A 16,900-nucleotide genomic window follows, 5' to 3' on the forward strand; every position below is an offset into this window, starting at 1 on the left:
TCAAAATAATAAAAAATGAAGGAACACTTACATAGTCAAAATAATAAAAAATGAAGGAACACTTACATAATCAAAATAATAAAAGATGAAGGAATATTTACATAATCAAAGTAGAAGAAAACTCTTCTTGTCCTGTAATTTGCTTGTCGCAAATTTTTAACTTGACCAGACTGAACATAGCTGTCAAGTTCTCGCTGAAGAACTGCATACCCAGTAGGAATGCTCATCTCTAATACTGCTAAACCACTTTCCTGACTCTCGGCTTGGTTGGTCCACCTTCAGAAAACGAAAACAATATACAGTATTAACTTTTTTTTTTCGAAAGAATTTCCTGATTAGGAGTAGAAGTCGGGTGTTGAAAAGAAAAATAATCCATGCCTTAAAATAACTTCACATTCTAATGTTTACCGAGATAAAAGCTTAGAGTTTGAAACAAAAATGTCCGTGTAACTGGCAATCTACCTACTGCTCTATGCTCTAAAAGAAGATAATTGTCCTTCTGATAGAGTTTATACTCCTTAATATTCAATGTTATTGTAATTATCACCACAGGAGTAAAGTCAAACGACTTCACAGGGAACCTACCTCTGACAGGTCTGGAATGTTATATGCGAACTGTTTCTTCCGAAAAAATGACCACGAACCAATAAAGAGAATGCGTTTACTGGTGGTGACGTCAGCAACTTCGGTGAATCCACATTGTACTGACTAGACAATTGGACTATGGCCAGTCCAGATCCTTGGACTTTTACAATCACAGCTCCCCACCCATTCGGTATCTTTGTGGTGATAAAACAAAATATCAAATGTTTTTAACAGCAACAACAAAACTTGCGGGTATTTTACTTGTTTTAAATATTTCGTTTTTGATATAGGGGGAGAAAATAAATTGAAATGTAAATATAATTTAAGTTTTCAACACTCACCTCTATACTTTGAGATTTTGAAAGATTGTCATCACCAATGTGAAGCTGTCTCACAAAGCCTGGAGTTGATGATGATTCGATTGTTAGTGTGATATCAGTACCTTCTCTCTGTCCTGAGTGGACACTGTATTCGGTTAGCGCTTGGATGGCTAAAAGGGTATCCTGAAAGAAATTAACGTCAGCATAATTAAGTCATTCAAAAACTTGTGTTTCGAAATCATAAAATACTTTACACAGGTTGAAAAAAAAAGTTAAAAAAGCAACGAGTTTCGGTGTTTTAAACAATAAATAGATCCATACAACACCAAGTGATTACGTTACATGATGTCACTTGTTGTTTACTTGGTAAAACTTTGTGACGTCATTATCCATATTGGCAAAACATTGTTCATGGAGCTGAGACTATGTGTGACGTCATTGGTCATACTTGTGTGACGTTTTTGTTTATATATGGTAACAACGCCAACGATTAGCCTTTTGCTACTCAAATCATTAGACTAAAAAAAAAATAATAGGTGTATTATGATAATCGAGTTTGATTACATACCCTAAAATAAAGTTTATTTCATTAAACAAAATAATTGTTGTTATGTGGAAGAAGAGAACGTATTTGCGTGATCAACATTCCTTTGCGACGTTTGATTAACATTAAATTAGTCTCTGTTTGTTCTGTGGGATACAGTACACACAAGACATTCACAATAATTAAGTCCGACCCCCCATTTAGGTCCAAAATCTCTCCCGTCAGGTCAGGTATGACAAATATGTAGATCAGACGTACTTACTTGAGTGGAAGCCCATCCACCATCATGTGACCTTTGAGCGACCAACCATTTAACAATCTCCTTCTGAATGACAGCCTGTCTTGCCACGTGCACTAACAGACCGTACGCTGTCGTCTCAATGTTGCAGGCCTCGTATTTGTGAGGTAATTTAGGTAAAAGATAAGGTCGATTGTTTACTATGGAGGTTTGAGGAGAAGGAACAGGCTCAGATGCCCAGTACCTCATTCCACCTACAATACATAAATTAACATTTCAACTCAATTTTATTCACATACTAGATAATACAATGTGTTCTAAACAAGTATTTTTTAAACTAAAATCATTCTATTACACAAAAAGGACACAAATTAAAAGAAAACGCCCACATAAAGCATATCTCTCTAGCAGGAAAGAAATGTTAATAATTAAAATAAAGAAACATATAAATATATACATTAAAAATTACAGCATATAATATATTTGATAACCCTAACTATCAATAGTGTCATAATATTTTTATTTTTCAATATTATAATATTACAAGGAATATATTCGTTAACGTATACTTTTTATTCGATTTTATGTATTGTGTTATAAATTTATCGTTTGAAGAGGGTTACTGGTTCTTGAAACTTTTGGGCTAAATATATTTACAACCGCGTTCGATTTGAACTAAAGGTTGTATAAGTATGTGTACAAGGATATATATTATATTTTAATCTAAGCATTACAACATAATATCTGTGATATTAATATTAAAAATAACTTTTCCTATAATATTTATAGATTTTTTGTTTTAATAGTTTTAATGTATCTTACATTTTTTAGATGGCGCTCTATCTAGAAACCATAACGTGCAAGTACGCTTAGTAGTAGGATAGCACAGATAGTTATGTTTTGCTTATTTGGACAATATATTAGTTTAAATTAATTTAAAAGTATTTTGCTAAAAAAAACACTATATAAAAACGAATACCGAGCTTCGTATTTCTTACTCGATTCTTTCAGCTTCCAGTCCAGAAGATTAAAAACTTCATCACCATGGTTACTGAAAGACAGCGTTAAAGCATAAGCTACAATGGCTAATTCAAAGGGATCTTCATAGCTCTTTATAATGTGGATTGTTTTCTCAAGATACCTCTGTGCTGCTGTTCTGCTTGTTGATGCCCTTGCTCCGAGTTCCTGCATAAAATAATAAATAGTGCTTGATAATAAACACTTATGACACTCACCAGAGATGAATACATTATTTAAAAAAAGCGACTACTTGGTTCATAGTCGCTGTCAAAGCCGAAAATGGTACCTATTAAACAAAACACTAGTAAAACGATTGTTTGACTCAATTTGTGATCCACAGAAGTTCTTTGAAACAGAACGGCTTTAAGATACCCTGTAAAGTTGTTTTTTAAACAACACATTTGACAGCAAATCATTATTTTCTAGCTTACAGTTGACGAAGTTACAAAAAAAAACATGGACAATATATAGTAGCTGATATTAAAAAAAATTCTCAAATGAAAAATTTATAGGGTATTTCAAAAATTAAAAGACAATTTTCTGTACCATTTTTATTTTATTTTCAAACTTTCATTTTAACACTCACTCCACTCAAATCCTTCACCTCCGACAACGTGATGAGAACGTGTGCTGTAAGAGAGATATTCCTGTGACGTACAATGTCTCCAATCCGTTCTGTCTGTGAGAAGATAATAAAATATGAAAATTGATCTTGAAATTACTAAACCTAAAACTTCCTCAATCAAAGGTAAGGTGTGAAGGACTATAGTGGTTTAAACAAAGACGTAAATTATTGAAAATTCAATTTTAATAATCAGAAATATCGCAACAATTAAGCTCAATAATCAACACTACGTAACTTGTAAGGTACGAATTTTGCGCAAAAATTTCTTTTCACGACAGAAACAAAAATGAAACACGTTTACTAACGATAAGAGCTTGATTGTCTAGATTTATCTTCTTTTCTAAAAAAAAAAAGTGCAACATCGTATTAATAGTACTGAAATACATTTAAATTGTGTTATTTGTCGGTTTATTTATTTATATTTCTTGTATTTATGTGAAATACAAATTCTAGTTGAGAATGCCAAACTAACAGTAATGTATTTGTTATCTAATGTTTTTTGGGCTCTACAGAAGGTTTCCAGTCTTACAGAATGGGGAACCTGTTCACTATACTATTTACATATCTATTTTATTCGTTGAAATTTGTATTTATTGTTGAAAATACAAAAAAATATAATAAAAAAATAAAATAAAAAAAAAACAAAACGCACTATACTTATATATATACAAATACATAGGAATACTTGTATCCAGACATTTGGGGTCTGATTCTGTTTCCATCTTTACTTACTGTCAAGTTCATTTTCCTGTCATAAGGAAAGAGGTCTGTTTCATAAAACGCGCCATCTGGTGACTGGTAATTCAACAACCACTTGATACCTTTTGAAATTACTGTTGGATCGATGAAAAGAAAGTTTTTCCAATCTTCCAAGACTGCTTTGTGAAATACTTGAACACAGAACGCGGTTAACCTAAGAAACAAAAAATTATAACACAAACTGGAACCTAGTGAATAAAATAATCATTTACAGTAAAAATTTAATTTACATATAAAAATAACTACAATTACGATACTCAAATATTCTCCAACTTTTATGTCTACGAATGGTCAATCCAAGTATTTAAAATATATGTGAAACGGTACAATGGCCAGAAGAAGAGAGTTACTCTCTACATTTTAGGTAAAATTTAGCCTAAGTGTTCGTTTTTGGTACACAACAATGAAAGCAAAATTTCGTAACTTCAAACCATTATAATGACATATACAGATGTTGAATATATTATATCAAAATGTTTTGGAGCCTTAATTAAGTCCGTGCTCTATCTGACGGCCGTGAATATTGACAAAAACCCTGCAGGGTAGTTTTCACCACAAAAGGCTACGTCGTAAGGCTGCAAGGTCCAAAGCACAACACTACTCATTGCCGGCTTTCCATAATTTATCGAGTGTACAAGGACGAAGGTTTCCCAAGCACAACACTACTCCTTGGACGAAGGTTTCCCAAGCACAACACTACTCCTTGCCGGCTTTCCATAATTTATCGAGTGTACGAGGACGAAGGTTTCCAAGCACAACACTACTCCTTAGACGAAGGTTTCCCAAGCACAACACTACTCCTTGCCGGCTTTCCATAATTTATTGAGTGTACGAGGACGAAGGTTTCCCAAGCACAACACTACCACTTGGACGAAGGTTTCCCAAGCACAACACTACTCCTTGCCGACTTTCCATAATTTATCGAGTGTATGAGGACGAAGGTTTCCCAATGTCGAATTCAACAGTCCGATTAGACAGAAATACAACTATTTGACAGGTATGTCATCGTATGGAATAGTATGAATACTCGTTTCATTTTTCATTGGCTTGAGGTGTGAGCCGGTTAAACTAGTAGAATGACTAGAAGCCTTATCTTAATGAACCCATACCCTGTTGGTTTCTTTTCCAGAAGGAGATCCTTCTGGACTATGTTGCGTGCTGTTGTCTGTGTTTTTTGTGGAATCCCAACTGTTAAGGAACGCCACACTTGGCTTAGAACGGCTGGGGTACGATTTGTTACAAACCTCTTTTTGAATGGTCCTGGATCCAAAAGGTTATTCATATTAATTTGTTTTCCAATAACATTAAGTACAGGAAGTATCCCCATATCGGAAATTCTAAATCCCCGATTTGAACACACCTGTATGACCAGAGTTTATTAATATTTTACGTCCCTAAAGCGATCCATTTTTGGTGACATTACACTACACACGAAACAATGATGTAGTGCTAAATTTTACAGTACCAGAGTATTGCCAAAATTTGTCAGACTGTGACATGACCATCCGTCATATTGAAAACCTAATTTCCATTTTTGGTATCCATTTCAAATTTAAATACATGTATATAAATATAGAGCACTGATAATTTGAGACTACTCACATCAATACTAAACTCTACTAAAACTAATAAGAATGAAGAAAGAAAAAAGCAATGTTTTCTCGGTTCACATTTATTACCGAAAGAAAACACGCAACTCCAATTTAGGCTATAAATATTAATTATATAGCTCAGTCGGCTATATATACTTTCAACGAGAACGGTGTATAATAAAATTATGTTTGCACGAAAAAAGAAAACAGCTAAGAAACAAGTATTTAACCATTTAAAAATAAAGTAATATAATTCTTAGCTTATTTTCATGTTTTTATCACATTTCTTCGTCTAAAAACATAATTTACAACTTCAATGTTCATTAACACGTGTAAAATTAATAATAAACGTATTCAGTTCTTGAGTAATTCGGCTTTTCATGCCAATGAGATATGTTTTTTAAACTTACCAGACACTGGGTTTGTCATTCCACCGGAACATTCTAAATGATCCATCTTCATTCTGGTAACTGAGCTGATTTTGATAACCTGTAAACAAGTAAAAAAAAGATTTTGATAACCGGTAAACAAGTAAAAAAAAAGATTTTGATAACCGGTAAACAAGTAAAAAAAAAGATTTTGATAACCGGTAAACAAGTAAAAAAAAAGATTTTGATAACCGGTAAACAAGTAAAAAAAAGATTTTGATAACCGGTAAACAAGTAAAAAAAAGATTTTGATAACCGGTAAACAAGTAAAAAAAAAAGATTTTGATAACCTGTAAACAAGTAAAAAAGATTGTGATAATTGTAAACAAATAAAAAGATTGTGATAACCTGTAAACAAATAAAAAGATTGTGATAACCTGTAAACAAATAAAAAGATTTTGATAACCTGTAAACAAGTAGAAACAGAAGAAATTCGTGTTATTCTCAACATCTTTCTTTCATTCTTATACCCGATGTATCAGAAAAAAAGGACACGATACAAATTTGATAATTCTTAAGAGATTGTTTAATATTCTATTTAATAAAACAATCTTTTCGGTCATTACACTTTATCTCCACACAAAAATTAAGTAGTTATTTTTGTTCAACGTTTTTGTTGTCATTCATCGCCGAATAACTTAACATTTTACTATATGTACGATATTTTGAGATGCCTTTGACTAACACAATGATTCAATATTTATGTAAGAACTTCAATAATATGAAGCATTGATACTACTAGTTTATTCTCGTGAGTTGACAAGCTGTTTAAAATATTAAAATATAAATGTGAAACCCAATCTATCATTCGATTTTCTACTTGTCATCGAGTATACCGGTTTCAAGGAATTCCATCTCTCATCAGTAATCCTGGACAACTGCAAATTAAATGAATAACAACAGGCTTCATATAGTGGTAGAGTGTATATTATACACTACACAAGGCTTAGTCGCCCCCAGTGGTACAGCGGTATGTCTGTGGACTTACAACGCTAGAAACCGGGTTTCGATACCCGTGGTGGGCAGAGCACAGATTGTCTATTGTGTAGCTTTGTAATTAATTCCAAACAAACAAGGCTTAGTCTTATTCTTTCGATTTAGCCTTGTATAGAGTTATTGGTGGAGTGTGAAATTACCCGAAACCGGTATAACACAGTGACAAGTGGTTAATCGAATGATGTAATGGGCTTCACGTTTATTTGTCAGTAACATTTTACAGGTCACTGCAGCAAAACCTGACTTGGCCTCTTTCTTGTTGCTCGACATTATCAATTGTTATATTTGGTAGAGATGAAGGTTGCATGCAAATATTTCTTTTTCTTTCTCTTTAATAAACAACAACAAGAAGAAAAAGCATTAAATATCTTATGTCTTTCGTATTCAGGAGTGTAACTGTATCACAACCACAGGCGTCGTGGATAGGGGCGTTGGATTCATTAGAACTAATGCTACAGAAACTGCCGAAAGTGACGTTCTAAATTTATAATCGTAACGTTTTTCGTTTGATAATTTGTTTCTTCAGTCTGACATGTTAAAGAACATAACATGTCAGATTGATCATGTAGCGTGACTACTACTAACAGACATTTACTTAAGCCTATATGTGTTACTGCTTTCAGGAATGAAAAAAATAAACAAGTCCTGGCGACGTCCACGATATTAATATAATTATCAATTACCGAAATGAATATTCAGTAACACATATTAGATCAAGGTCTAATAATTTTAACAACTTATAAGCAATCAATTTTTTGATAAAAGACTAAATATCGTTCTAAACGAAGAGTTAAATAAAATATACACATTTCATTAATTTCATTTCATTTCGATTTATAAGGCACGATAAATAATCTTATGCGAGGAACGTTGTGTATGTGTGGTACCAGTAGGATAGGCTGTTACTGTGAGTTGTGTTCTATGGTTATATTTTAGTTTAACAATAACGTTCTAAGGTTTTACTTTTACCATTGGAATATTTACCTGTTTTAGAATCTAACTACTTTGCTTTCAGTATCTGGGTTAGTCTTCCACTGCCCTTTACTTTTAGAATGGCACGCCCTCTAACGGTGCATATTGGCTACAGTGCAAACTATAAATAATTTTACGTTTTTTACTTGATGTTACAACATTGAGTTCTTACTTTTTTACTAATTACACAAAGATTTGCCTGCTAGTCTTTGAATTTTAATTGTGTATTTTTTCACTCATACCGTTGAAATGTTATCGGTCAGAGGGCACGCCATTACAAGTTCTATATAAGGGAGTTTTAGAGTTGAATAATAAAAGAAAAGCCTGGGTAAAAAAAAAGGCATTTGAGTGGAATTCTGAATTAACTTATTCATACAACTGAACTTTCCTTTTACTGATTTTTTGTAATTAAAAATTGAGAAACTCATCATAATACTCAGTCGAATACCAGCTGCGGCCCTCATTTCATCTAAGATAAGCTGATGTATAACCACCCGAAGTTATTTGTTACTTATCAGATCCCAAAGTTCGTTACTTGTTTTTTTTTTAAATATTTGTTTAATGGTATTTCCAAGCGTTACCAGACGTTAATTCGAAATTATCCGTAATAAATAATAATGTTTCTTAGCCTTTGCATTTTGTAAGTATATTTAGAGTTTAAGTCCTATCCTTGGAAAAATAACAAATGTTTATTTCTTTCTCAAATTTTACACTATTTAAAATAGGGCATGCAGTTTGATAGACGATGCACGGAAAGTTCCTTTTGAAAAGGGAACTTTCAACCCTTTGAATAGGAATTCAAGTTTTACATATGGCGAAATATGGGCGAATGTCACAATGTTAAGAGCCTCGCAGTATAACTATGATTTATAGAAATCTCGAGTAGTCTATATATAAAGACAAAATGTGTGTTTGTTTGCACCCTAACTCTTCTAAGCCTATTGTGATAATCCGGACCAAGATTTGTAATGTAAACACTCTGAACTATTGGGAATATCTTAAGGAGGTCAAAATTGAACTTAACCCTATTTCTATTTTGTAAAGCCTGTTGGTTAATTACTCCCAGCCTAGTGAGTCAATCTCAAGTAATCTTGGCAGGTTAACACTTCAGACAATGTTGAATATTCTAAAGGGATTCAAGGTCAAAGTATGAAAGTTGCTGGATTATTTCGCAAACAACCATGCTTTTCTCATGGTCAATGATTTAGGGTGTTCACCTCAAAATCTTCATTTGTTGGTAGAAGGAAAGCAAACTGCAAATGTTGTTTATGAAGAAACTTTGTTATGATTTTAAAATTTTGAGATAAAATTTATGTTTAAGTTATTACTTTAAAATATATGATTACTGTTAAACTTACATTGTTTTAATTAAGTTTAAATATTCCCCATCAGTTGATGGGTATTTCAGCTTTCAATTTATTAATAAAACAAGTTGAAATGGCCAAAACCTTCATGTAATTTAGATCTCCAAAAAACAGAAAACAAGGATAGTTCGTCTTAAGCCTTTGTTACATGGTGGAACCAAACACTTTTCATTGATAACACGAAGCAAAAACAAACCTATATTTAGGTAATGCAGCGCTTCTCTCTCCATTTCCGGTATCTTCTGATTAGTCTGACGGATATATAGAAGAGTGTATAAATTGGCAGCGAAGTTAAACATGTTCTGCTCTCCACCGTCACAAGGTTTACGAAGTAAAGTTGTCGAGTTTACAGGCATGGTCGAGAAAACAGGGCCTACAACACCACCTGGAATGAGAGACAATAAGTTTATTTCGTATAAATCTATACTTTATTAAATAAAAACATATACATCACTAACTATCCAGAACTATTAATGATTAGCTGTAATATTAAAACCACCTAAATAACTATGCTTTTCACGCTTTGATACAAACTATTAAGTTGTACGATCGCGGTTCCTACGGACACCTTCTGTCATGATTTTTTTTCCTTTTGTCCCAAGACTTAAACGTCACTCATCTTAAAAAAAATACTAAGGCAGATACCATGCACTGCTAGTACTAGAAGATTCACATTCTACTATGTTTTACTGTCTAGAATTTCAGTAAAGGAAGAAATAATTAACTTATATTTTATGTATATAGAAAATTCAATGTTAGGCGTGGAATAATTAAAATACAGTCTTTTTACCTGAAACAGTTAATTTAACTTTATTAGAGCCAGGTACGTAAGGTCGTTCTTTCTGACCAGATAAAAATTGTGGCTTGCTAATGTTAGTTTCTAAATACTTGATGAAATAAGACCCCTGGCTTAGATCCAGAAGAAGCGAGGTGTGGCGATGTTGAGGGATTCCATCAGGCTGAAATAAGAGAACTCAAATTGAATGAGTTTAACATATTGGATTACCTTTAGAAAAATTAAGATAAAAAGATAGCGAAATAAAATTTATATATTATGTAGAAAAAATGTACGATTGAAGTTTTTATGGCAAAGAATAGCATTAAAAATTTAATCTACATCTTCAGACTCAAGCTTACTCGAATGTAATCTAGAAATGAGACCATACAAAGAAATAACGTTAGAGACTTTCCTATAAACTTATTTCGTTAGGCCTAAATATTGACAACCGTTTTTTTTTTGGTGTTATTTTTTAAACAGAAGTTCGACATTGATAGTTAAAATTAAGCAACTAAAATATATGTTACGTTTATTATTATTATTATCATCATCATCAGTTATTCTAGATACATAAAATATTAATTACTGAACACACACACTCACTTCTACGTGTAGGCGACGGATGACCAGATCCTTAAACTGTTGAGTTTTAGCCATAACAGTGACGTTCATTTCCCCTTGCCGAACGGCCACAATTGGTAAATATATCACTTCACATTGTCCTGGGGCAATCTTAAACAATTTTGCAACAAAAAAAATTAGCAAATAAATTTATAAATATTTATTTTATTTTTTATTGTTCTTAAATCACTTATCGCTCAAAACTGTTGGATCTTGAGAGAGTTTTTTTACCATAAAACGTATAGGTTTATCACAAATAACACTGAATAGACTTCTTCAAATATCTTGCAATTTATACATTAAAAAAGAAAAATGTAGTTTTAATGGTAAACCGCATTACTAATGCTCGTTTTATTTTTTTAATTTTACTTTAGTTTAAGTGACGAAATTAACCTCTAGAACGATTATTTCAATCAAATCTGGACTACATTTAAAGTTTACGAATAGTATGTTTAATACAACTATAGTGCGTAAAATATGCTAATGCTAATCACATTGACTTATACAAGTTACTTCATCGCACTAACGTCGAAACTTCCAACCAAAAATTTTGAATTTTTGTAAAAACAAGTATAGAAGTCGTCTTGATTAAGAATTTCCCGTTGGTGATTTTGTTTTCATTGTGAAAACGAAAGGAAATAATGTTTTTAAAGAAAATTTAGAAAAGTTGCTAAAAAGAACAACCTTTAGTTTGTATAATTCATTAAAAAAATCATCCAAAATAATACGATATAAACAAATTTTCAAACAAATTCATAGTTAGTTCGATTTCGCTCTTACAACAGGGGGCGTATATATTTGATCATTTTAAAAATGTCTCCTTGTCATGTTCGATTATTATGTACAAATAAATAAATGAATAAAACCCTCTCAAAAATCATGGTTAAAATCGATAAAAAAACTAATTTAAAATCCAATAATTACAACAGAAAGCAAATAGTTTTATTTGTTATAATATAGCTATTCGTTGTTAAATTATGTCAAACAACTCATTATTTTAGTTTCGGAAGTAGGGTTGTGATTGGCTAGCTGTTGTATATAGAACGGTCCAAGAATCTATATAAATATAATAGTACTGTCTGTTGTATGTCCATGTAATTACTTCGCAGGGTGTGGATGGATCCTCACCAAAGTTGGTATGGAGGTTCATTAGGTCCATACAAATGATCAGTTTTGTGGTTTTTATGGGCGTTTTTTACCACTACTTCGTCGCCTCTATTTGGATTTCTACCAAATTTGGTATGGATGTTCATTGAGTCCATGCGGAGATACATAAAGTGTTCAATTTTGCATTTTGTATTTTACGGTTTTATGGGCGTTTTTTTTTTTGTACAATTACATATAAGGGACGCAACTTTTCATGTCCTAAGATAACGTTTCATTAATCATGAATTTACATAACTTCCGTCCAGGAGACGGGTACTCCAGCTAGTAAAACAATATTATTTGATAATATAAGCAAACACACACAAAATATACACGATGAATAAAAAAATGCGAGAGACCGACTCGTTTACCATTGCAAACCGTACATGTTTGTTCACGCTATATAATTAAAAGAGTAAAGTGTGTGAGTGCGTGGGAAGCTTTTTAAACCTCATTAAGAAGTACGGACGAACGTCACCAGATACGCAACGGAGAGGAAGCTAATACTATGCATAGCAAAGTGAAAGCTATTTGGATAATGGATCTGTCATCCCTCAGACAGAAGCGTGTATGAACTTTTTCGTTTGTTTATAAACAGTTAGAGTATACCAAAACTCTGTTGAGTTTTAATCCTTGCCCCCGATACCCACGTTTTGAAAGCGTTGCTATATATGGTATCTCTTATTTGATAAGTCGATCGGTTTATCTCTTTTTTTTTATCAATCCATTCGACTAACAGTGTATTTTGTACTACAGGTGTTTGGTTGGTATCACATGTCGTAGAATACACTTAACCCGCTTACATTTAACCTCGCAGCCATTGAGACGCTCCGCACGGCCATCAAATTAATTAATTTATTGTTACATGAAGTACAAGTTTTCTGGAACTGTTTGTAGGGTAGTTTTTATAAATGTAACCCCACTCCACGAACATTTTAATAGTAAAACACACAAAACAGGAACCATGTAGTAAACTGACACTAACCGTTACTTGGTGTTCCTGTTCCGTCTGACGACCGTAGGTTTCCAGGGTAACAAAGCTGTAATCTTGTGACTTGGCTATGCTTACGAATACCTGCATAAAATCAAAGTGTTACGATTCTCTTATAAACACATAGAAAGAGTAACCATCTATCTATCTGTATAGGAATGTGTTAATGAAATGAAGGATGACCAAACTATGTTGTTTACTTGTGCACTTTTCAAAAATAGCACATTGTTGTATTAATTCTGTATCCTGCAACGCATGCGCAGAGTGAAAAAGCTCGTTCACTTCGAGTTCTTGAGATTTGGTGGAATTATTATCAATACGGATTATAATTGAAGAAGATAAATACGTTATCCGTGTCGCTGTGTAATAAAGTAGGCTATATAAGGTTTTATAATAGTATGAACTATAAAACTACCATAACGAAAAAATTAGACATTGAAAATTCTCTCTTTCAAGTAGCCTCGACTTTGGCAGGCAGGCAACTGCCTAGGTTGAAAAATAAAAAATTGTTGCACTTATTTTTCTGTTAATAGAATCACCCATCTCACGTTTGCTTTACGTCACTTGCTCTCTCTCTTACAGGCCTGAGAAACTAACTGGTTATTTAAAATGTAATAATATATTTCAGTAAACTAAAGTCATTTGTTTCAAACTATACAAAGAATTAATAGGTACTTTCACCTACTAGTTTTATATAAAATACGTTTGAGACCAACAGTAATTTGCTTTAGACTTACCTCAGTCTCCACTGATTTGTAGTTACAAACAGTAACTTTAATTCCGATTTGTTCTCCTTCTTTACATATTTGTGGCATCTCGACGTTCATAAAGAAAGACTTCACACTTGAAAACTAAATAAATAATTTTTTTATATGTAATAGTATTTAACAGATTTGAAAAGAACATCTTATCAGGGTCAAATCACTAAAACAATTCAAATTCATGAATAATATATATGTATTCATTATGCTAATGAATAAACTTTGAAATTCAAATCCTTTAAAAAGTTTCTTGAATATTTGTGTAACCACGATATTTTAACTACTATGTTAGTTTTGTATGTGCTTGAGGCTTTTTGCAAAATGTTTATATATGTGCATCACAACGACAACGCTTTAAGCTCTCTGCTAAATGATTAGGATAACAATACGTTAATTTATATTGCGAGATTAGGACAACATGTTACTTTGTTTTGCAAGGTTAAGACAACAATAAGTTGCTTTATTTTGCGAAATTGGGAAAACAATACTTTGGTTTGTTTTTCGAGATTATGACAGCAGTGGGTTGCTTTGTTTTGCGAGATTAGGACAACAATATGTTGATTTTATTTAGTCCCTGTAGTGCACAATGTTGTATGGAAGACCTTACAAACACTAAATTGTTGTTTTTATCTAATTAGACACTCAACGTTTCGCTTTACAGCTTCTTCAGAAGCGTTCACTAAAGCACAAACCGAAACTGACAATACAAAGCTTTGTCTAATTAAATAAAAAACAACAATTTAGTGTTAGAAAGTCGTTTATTTCTAGTATTAATTCGTTGGCTTGTTTTGCGAGGTTAGGTAAACAATATGTTGCTTTGATTTTGTAAGGATAGAGAAGCAATATGTTAAAACATTTGACACACGTGAGAACAGTTGTTGTTTTTTCTGATATTTGCGAAAACTACACAAGGTCTCTCTGCGCATAGATGCATATCTACATAATTAATATTTAAAGTTGTGAGTCTGAAATGTATTTTCATAAAGCCAAGAAAAATTGCTTTTATTAAAAAAAGTAAATTTATAAACATTTTTTACTCTCTTTTTTAAGATTAATTTAACTTATTAACTTTTTAGGATTTCATACGTACTTCTAGTACAGGAGCAATAATTCCAAAACCCGTGTTACTGTTCGTTCCAAAGGCTGTGATTATCCAGTTGGTTGGAATGTTAGATAATGGAAAGTGAAAGGTTTGATAACCTTGAGAGCTGTCGAATAAAGTATATAGAAAGAATTAAAAATATGAAAACAAACATAAAAAATTTAAATGTCAACAAATTTCAACGGGTTAATAGTAATTTTTTTATTAGGCCTAAAATTAATTTTCTTTCAGCTAGAATTTGTTACAGTTAACTTTATATATCTCGTATTTTAACATTTCTACAACTTTTTGCTAACTGACCGATACACCATAGTCGAAACTTATATATCTTTTAGTTCCTTTGGATAATATGAAGGCATAACAAATGAACTCAAAAGTTTAAAAATCTTAGTATTCTTTCCTCTCGTGGCTCCATCTGTTGAATCACAAGAGATTAAAATAAAGAACATAGAATTATCATTTCCTCACGGATTTATGGACCAATATCAGACATTTGATATCATCTGTTTTTAGCGTATAGCCTTTGCACATAGATCCAACTTAATCAGAATTAACCCAATAATCTATAAATACATAAAGATGAAACAAATAAGACACCTATTGATCACGTACCCTCAACACTGAATGTAGTTTTTGTGAATTAATAAAACTAACTTTTTTTCCCCAGCAGCATACTTAAGTAACGCAATGAAACCAAACTATAACTTCTGTAAAATAATAACATAAACGTTTTGCCGGAGAAATAGTGCTAAAATTACGAAATAACTGGTGTATGTTTTACGCGAGTAGTTACATATTTGATATTTAGGGGAACATATTGCAATTTTTTTTTTCATTTAATCCTACTGAATCCCTAGAGTCTTGGTTTCAAAACATTCGAAGTGTTTAGATTCATGATGGAGAAAATCATGATTACCGAATGTGTTATATTGAAAAAAAAAAGTGTTCAAAACTGGTAAAACACACGTCTATAACAAAAACGTTATTATTATTTACAATGTTTCGGGCAGAAGTCCTTCGTCAGGCAGTTTAAACCATGTTACATTAGGAAAAAAAGGCTTAGACAAAATCGTTGAAGGGTTAGAATATAAAGTGATTCTAAATTACGTACGTACTGCGTGGAGCACGTTAGTAAATATATTGTCAGAAGGAACATTGTTGAAGCGGTTCCATAAACAGTTTGAAAAATGGAAATCAAGTATTAAAGTGACAGAAATTGGATTTTAGAAATTAAACGGACACAGAAAAATAATATACATAAATTCAAAAAATAAAACAGTAATTTAATAATAATGATCAGGGAAATATATTCCTTCTAACAACATTTTTGTTAACGTGCTCCATGCAGTGCATACGTAATTTAGAATCTCTATATTCTAACCCTTCAATGATTCTGTCTAAGCCTTTTTTCTATGTAACACGGTTTAAATTGCCTGACGAAGGACTTCTGTCCGAAACGTTGCAAATAATAATAAGGTTTTTGTTATAGATGTGTGTTTTACCAGTTTTGGACAGTTTTTCATTATTTTTCTACGTCTTGCAGTCTTTTCTGTTATGTGTTATATTGTCGATACTTTTTTCTTTACTGTCTACTATCGTATATGGAATATCATTTCATTAATAGTAGAACCTAGATGTTTGTGGGTATTATACACAAAATCATTGGATGGTAAAACTGATAGTGAAGGATGAGTGTAATAAGCAAATGGAAAAAAAAATTAACTGTTTTTTTTTTCTCTCTCTCTCTCTGTAATGATATTTAAAAAGTATATAAATCTTAACTCAAGAAATTCAATAGCCCGAAACGTTCGACGACAGACCTATCAACATCAAGGGTGTATAGCGCTGTGCAAGGTCAAATGTTTGACCTGTGTTTTTATTTCTACGTTTTTAGGTATCTGAAAGAAAGTTAAATTCTGGTTGTTATCTCACCCAATGTTGATATCTTTCCACAATCGTGAGTTCTCATACATCTGCCATAACCGGCTCCCTCGATGTAGCTTGAAGTGTGTTAGGTTTAACTCACTCTTCAGATGACCTGGTGAACAAAATAGTATT

The 16,900-nt window shown here is 32.2% G+C and overlaps 1 protein-coding gene across 1 annotated transcript in view; it reads right to left on the reverse strand.

Annotated features, from left to right (window-relative positions):
• LOC106478175 (CD109 antigen-like) overlaps positions 1-16,900 on the reverse strand; it is a 138,544-nt gene that overhangs the window by 4,473 nt on the left and 117,171 nt on the right. Inside the window, exons 19-33 of the mRNA XM_022381721.1 lie at positions 16,775-16,880; positions 14,831-14,948; positions 13,717-13,830; positions 12,974-13,063; positions 10,825-10,953; positions 10,234-10,402; positions 9,640-9,828; positions 6,094-6,172; positions 4,065-4,245; positions 3,294-3,386; positions 2,686-2,872; positions 1,712-1,941; positions 927-1,088; positions 586-779; positions 102-276 (exon numbers count right to left, since the gene is read on the reverse strand). Of these exons, the coding sequence (XP_022237429.1) occupies positions 102-276; positions 586-779; positions 927-1,088; positions 1,712-1,941; positions 2,686-2,872; positions 3,294-3,386; positions 4,065-4,245; positions 6,094-6,172; positions 9,640-9,828; positions 10,234-10,402; positions 10,825-10,953; positions 12,974-13,063; positions 13,717-13,830; positions 14,831-14,948; positions 16,775-16,880 (2,216 nt within the window). The remainder of the gene's footprint in view (positions 1-101; positions 277-585; positions 780-926; positions 1,089-1,711; positions 1,942-2,685; positions 2,873-3,293; positions 3,387-4,064; positions 4,246-6,093; positions 6,173-9,639; positions 9,829-10,233; positions 10,403-10,824; positions 10,954-12,973; positions 13,064-13,716; positions 13,831-14,830; positions 14,949-16,774; positions 16,881-16,900) is intronic.

Source organism: Limulus polyphemus, unplaced genomic scaffold, assembly GCF_000517525.1.
Source record: "Limulus polyphemus unplaced genomic scaffold, Limulus_polyphemus-2.1.2 Scaffold187, whole genome shotgun sequence".
NCBI classification, from domain to species: Eukaryota; Metazoa; Arthropoda; class Merostomata; order Xiphosura; family Limulidae; genus Limulus; species Limulus polyphemus.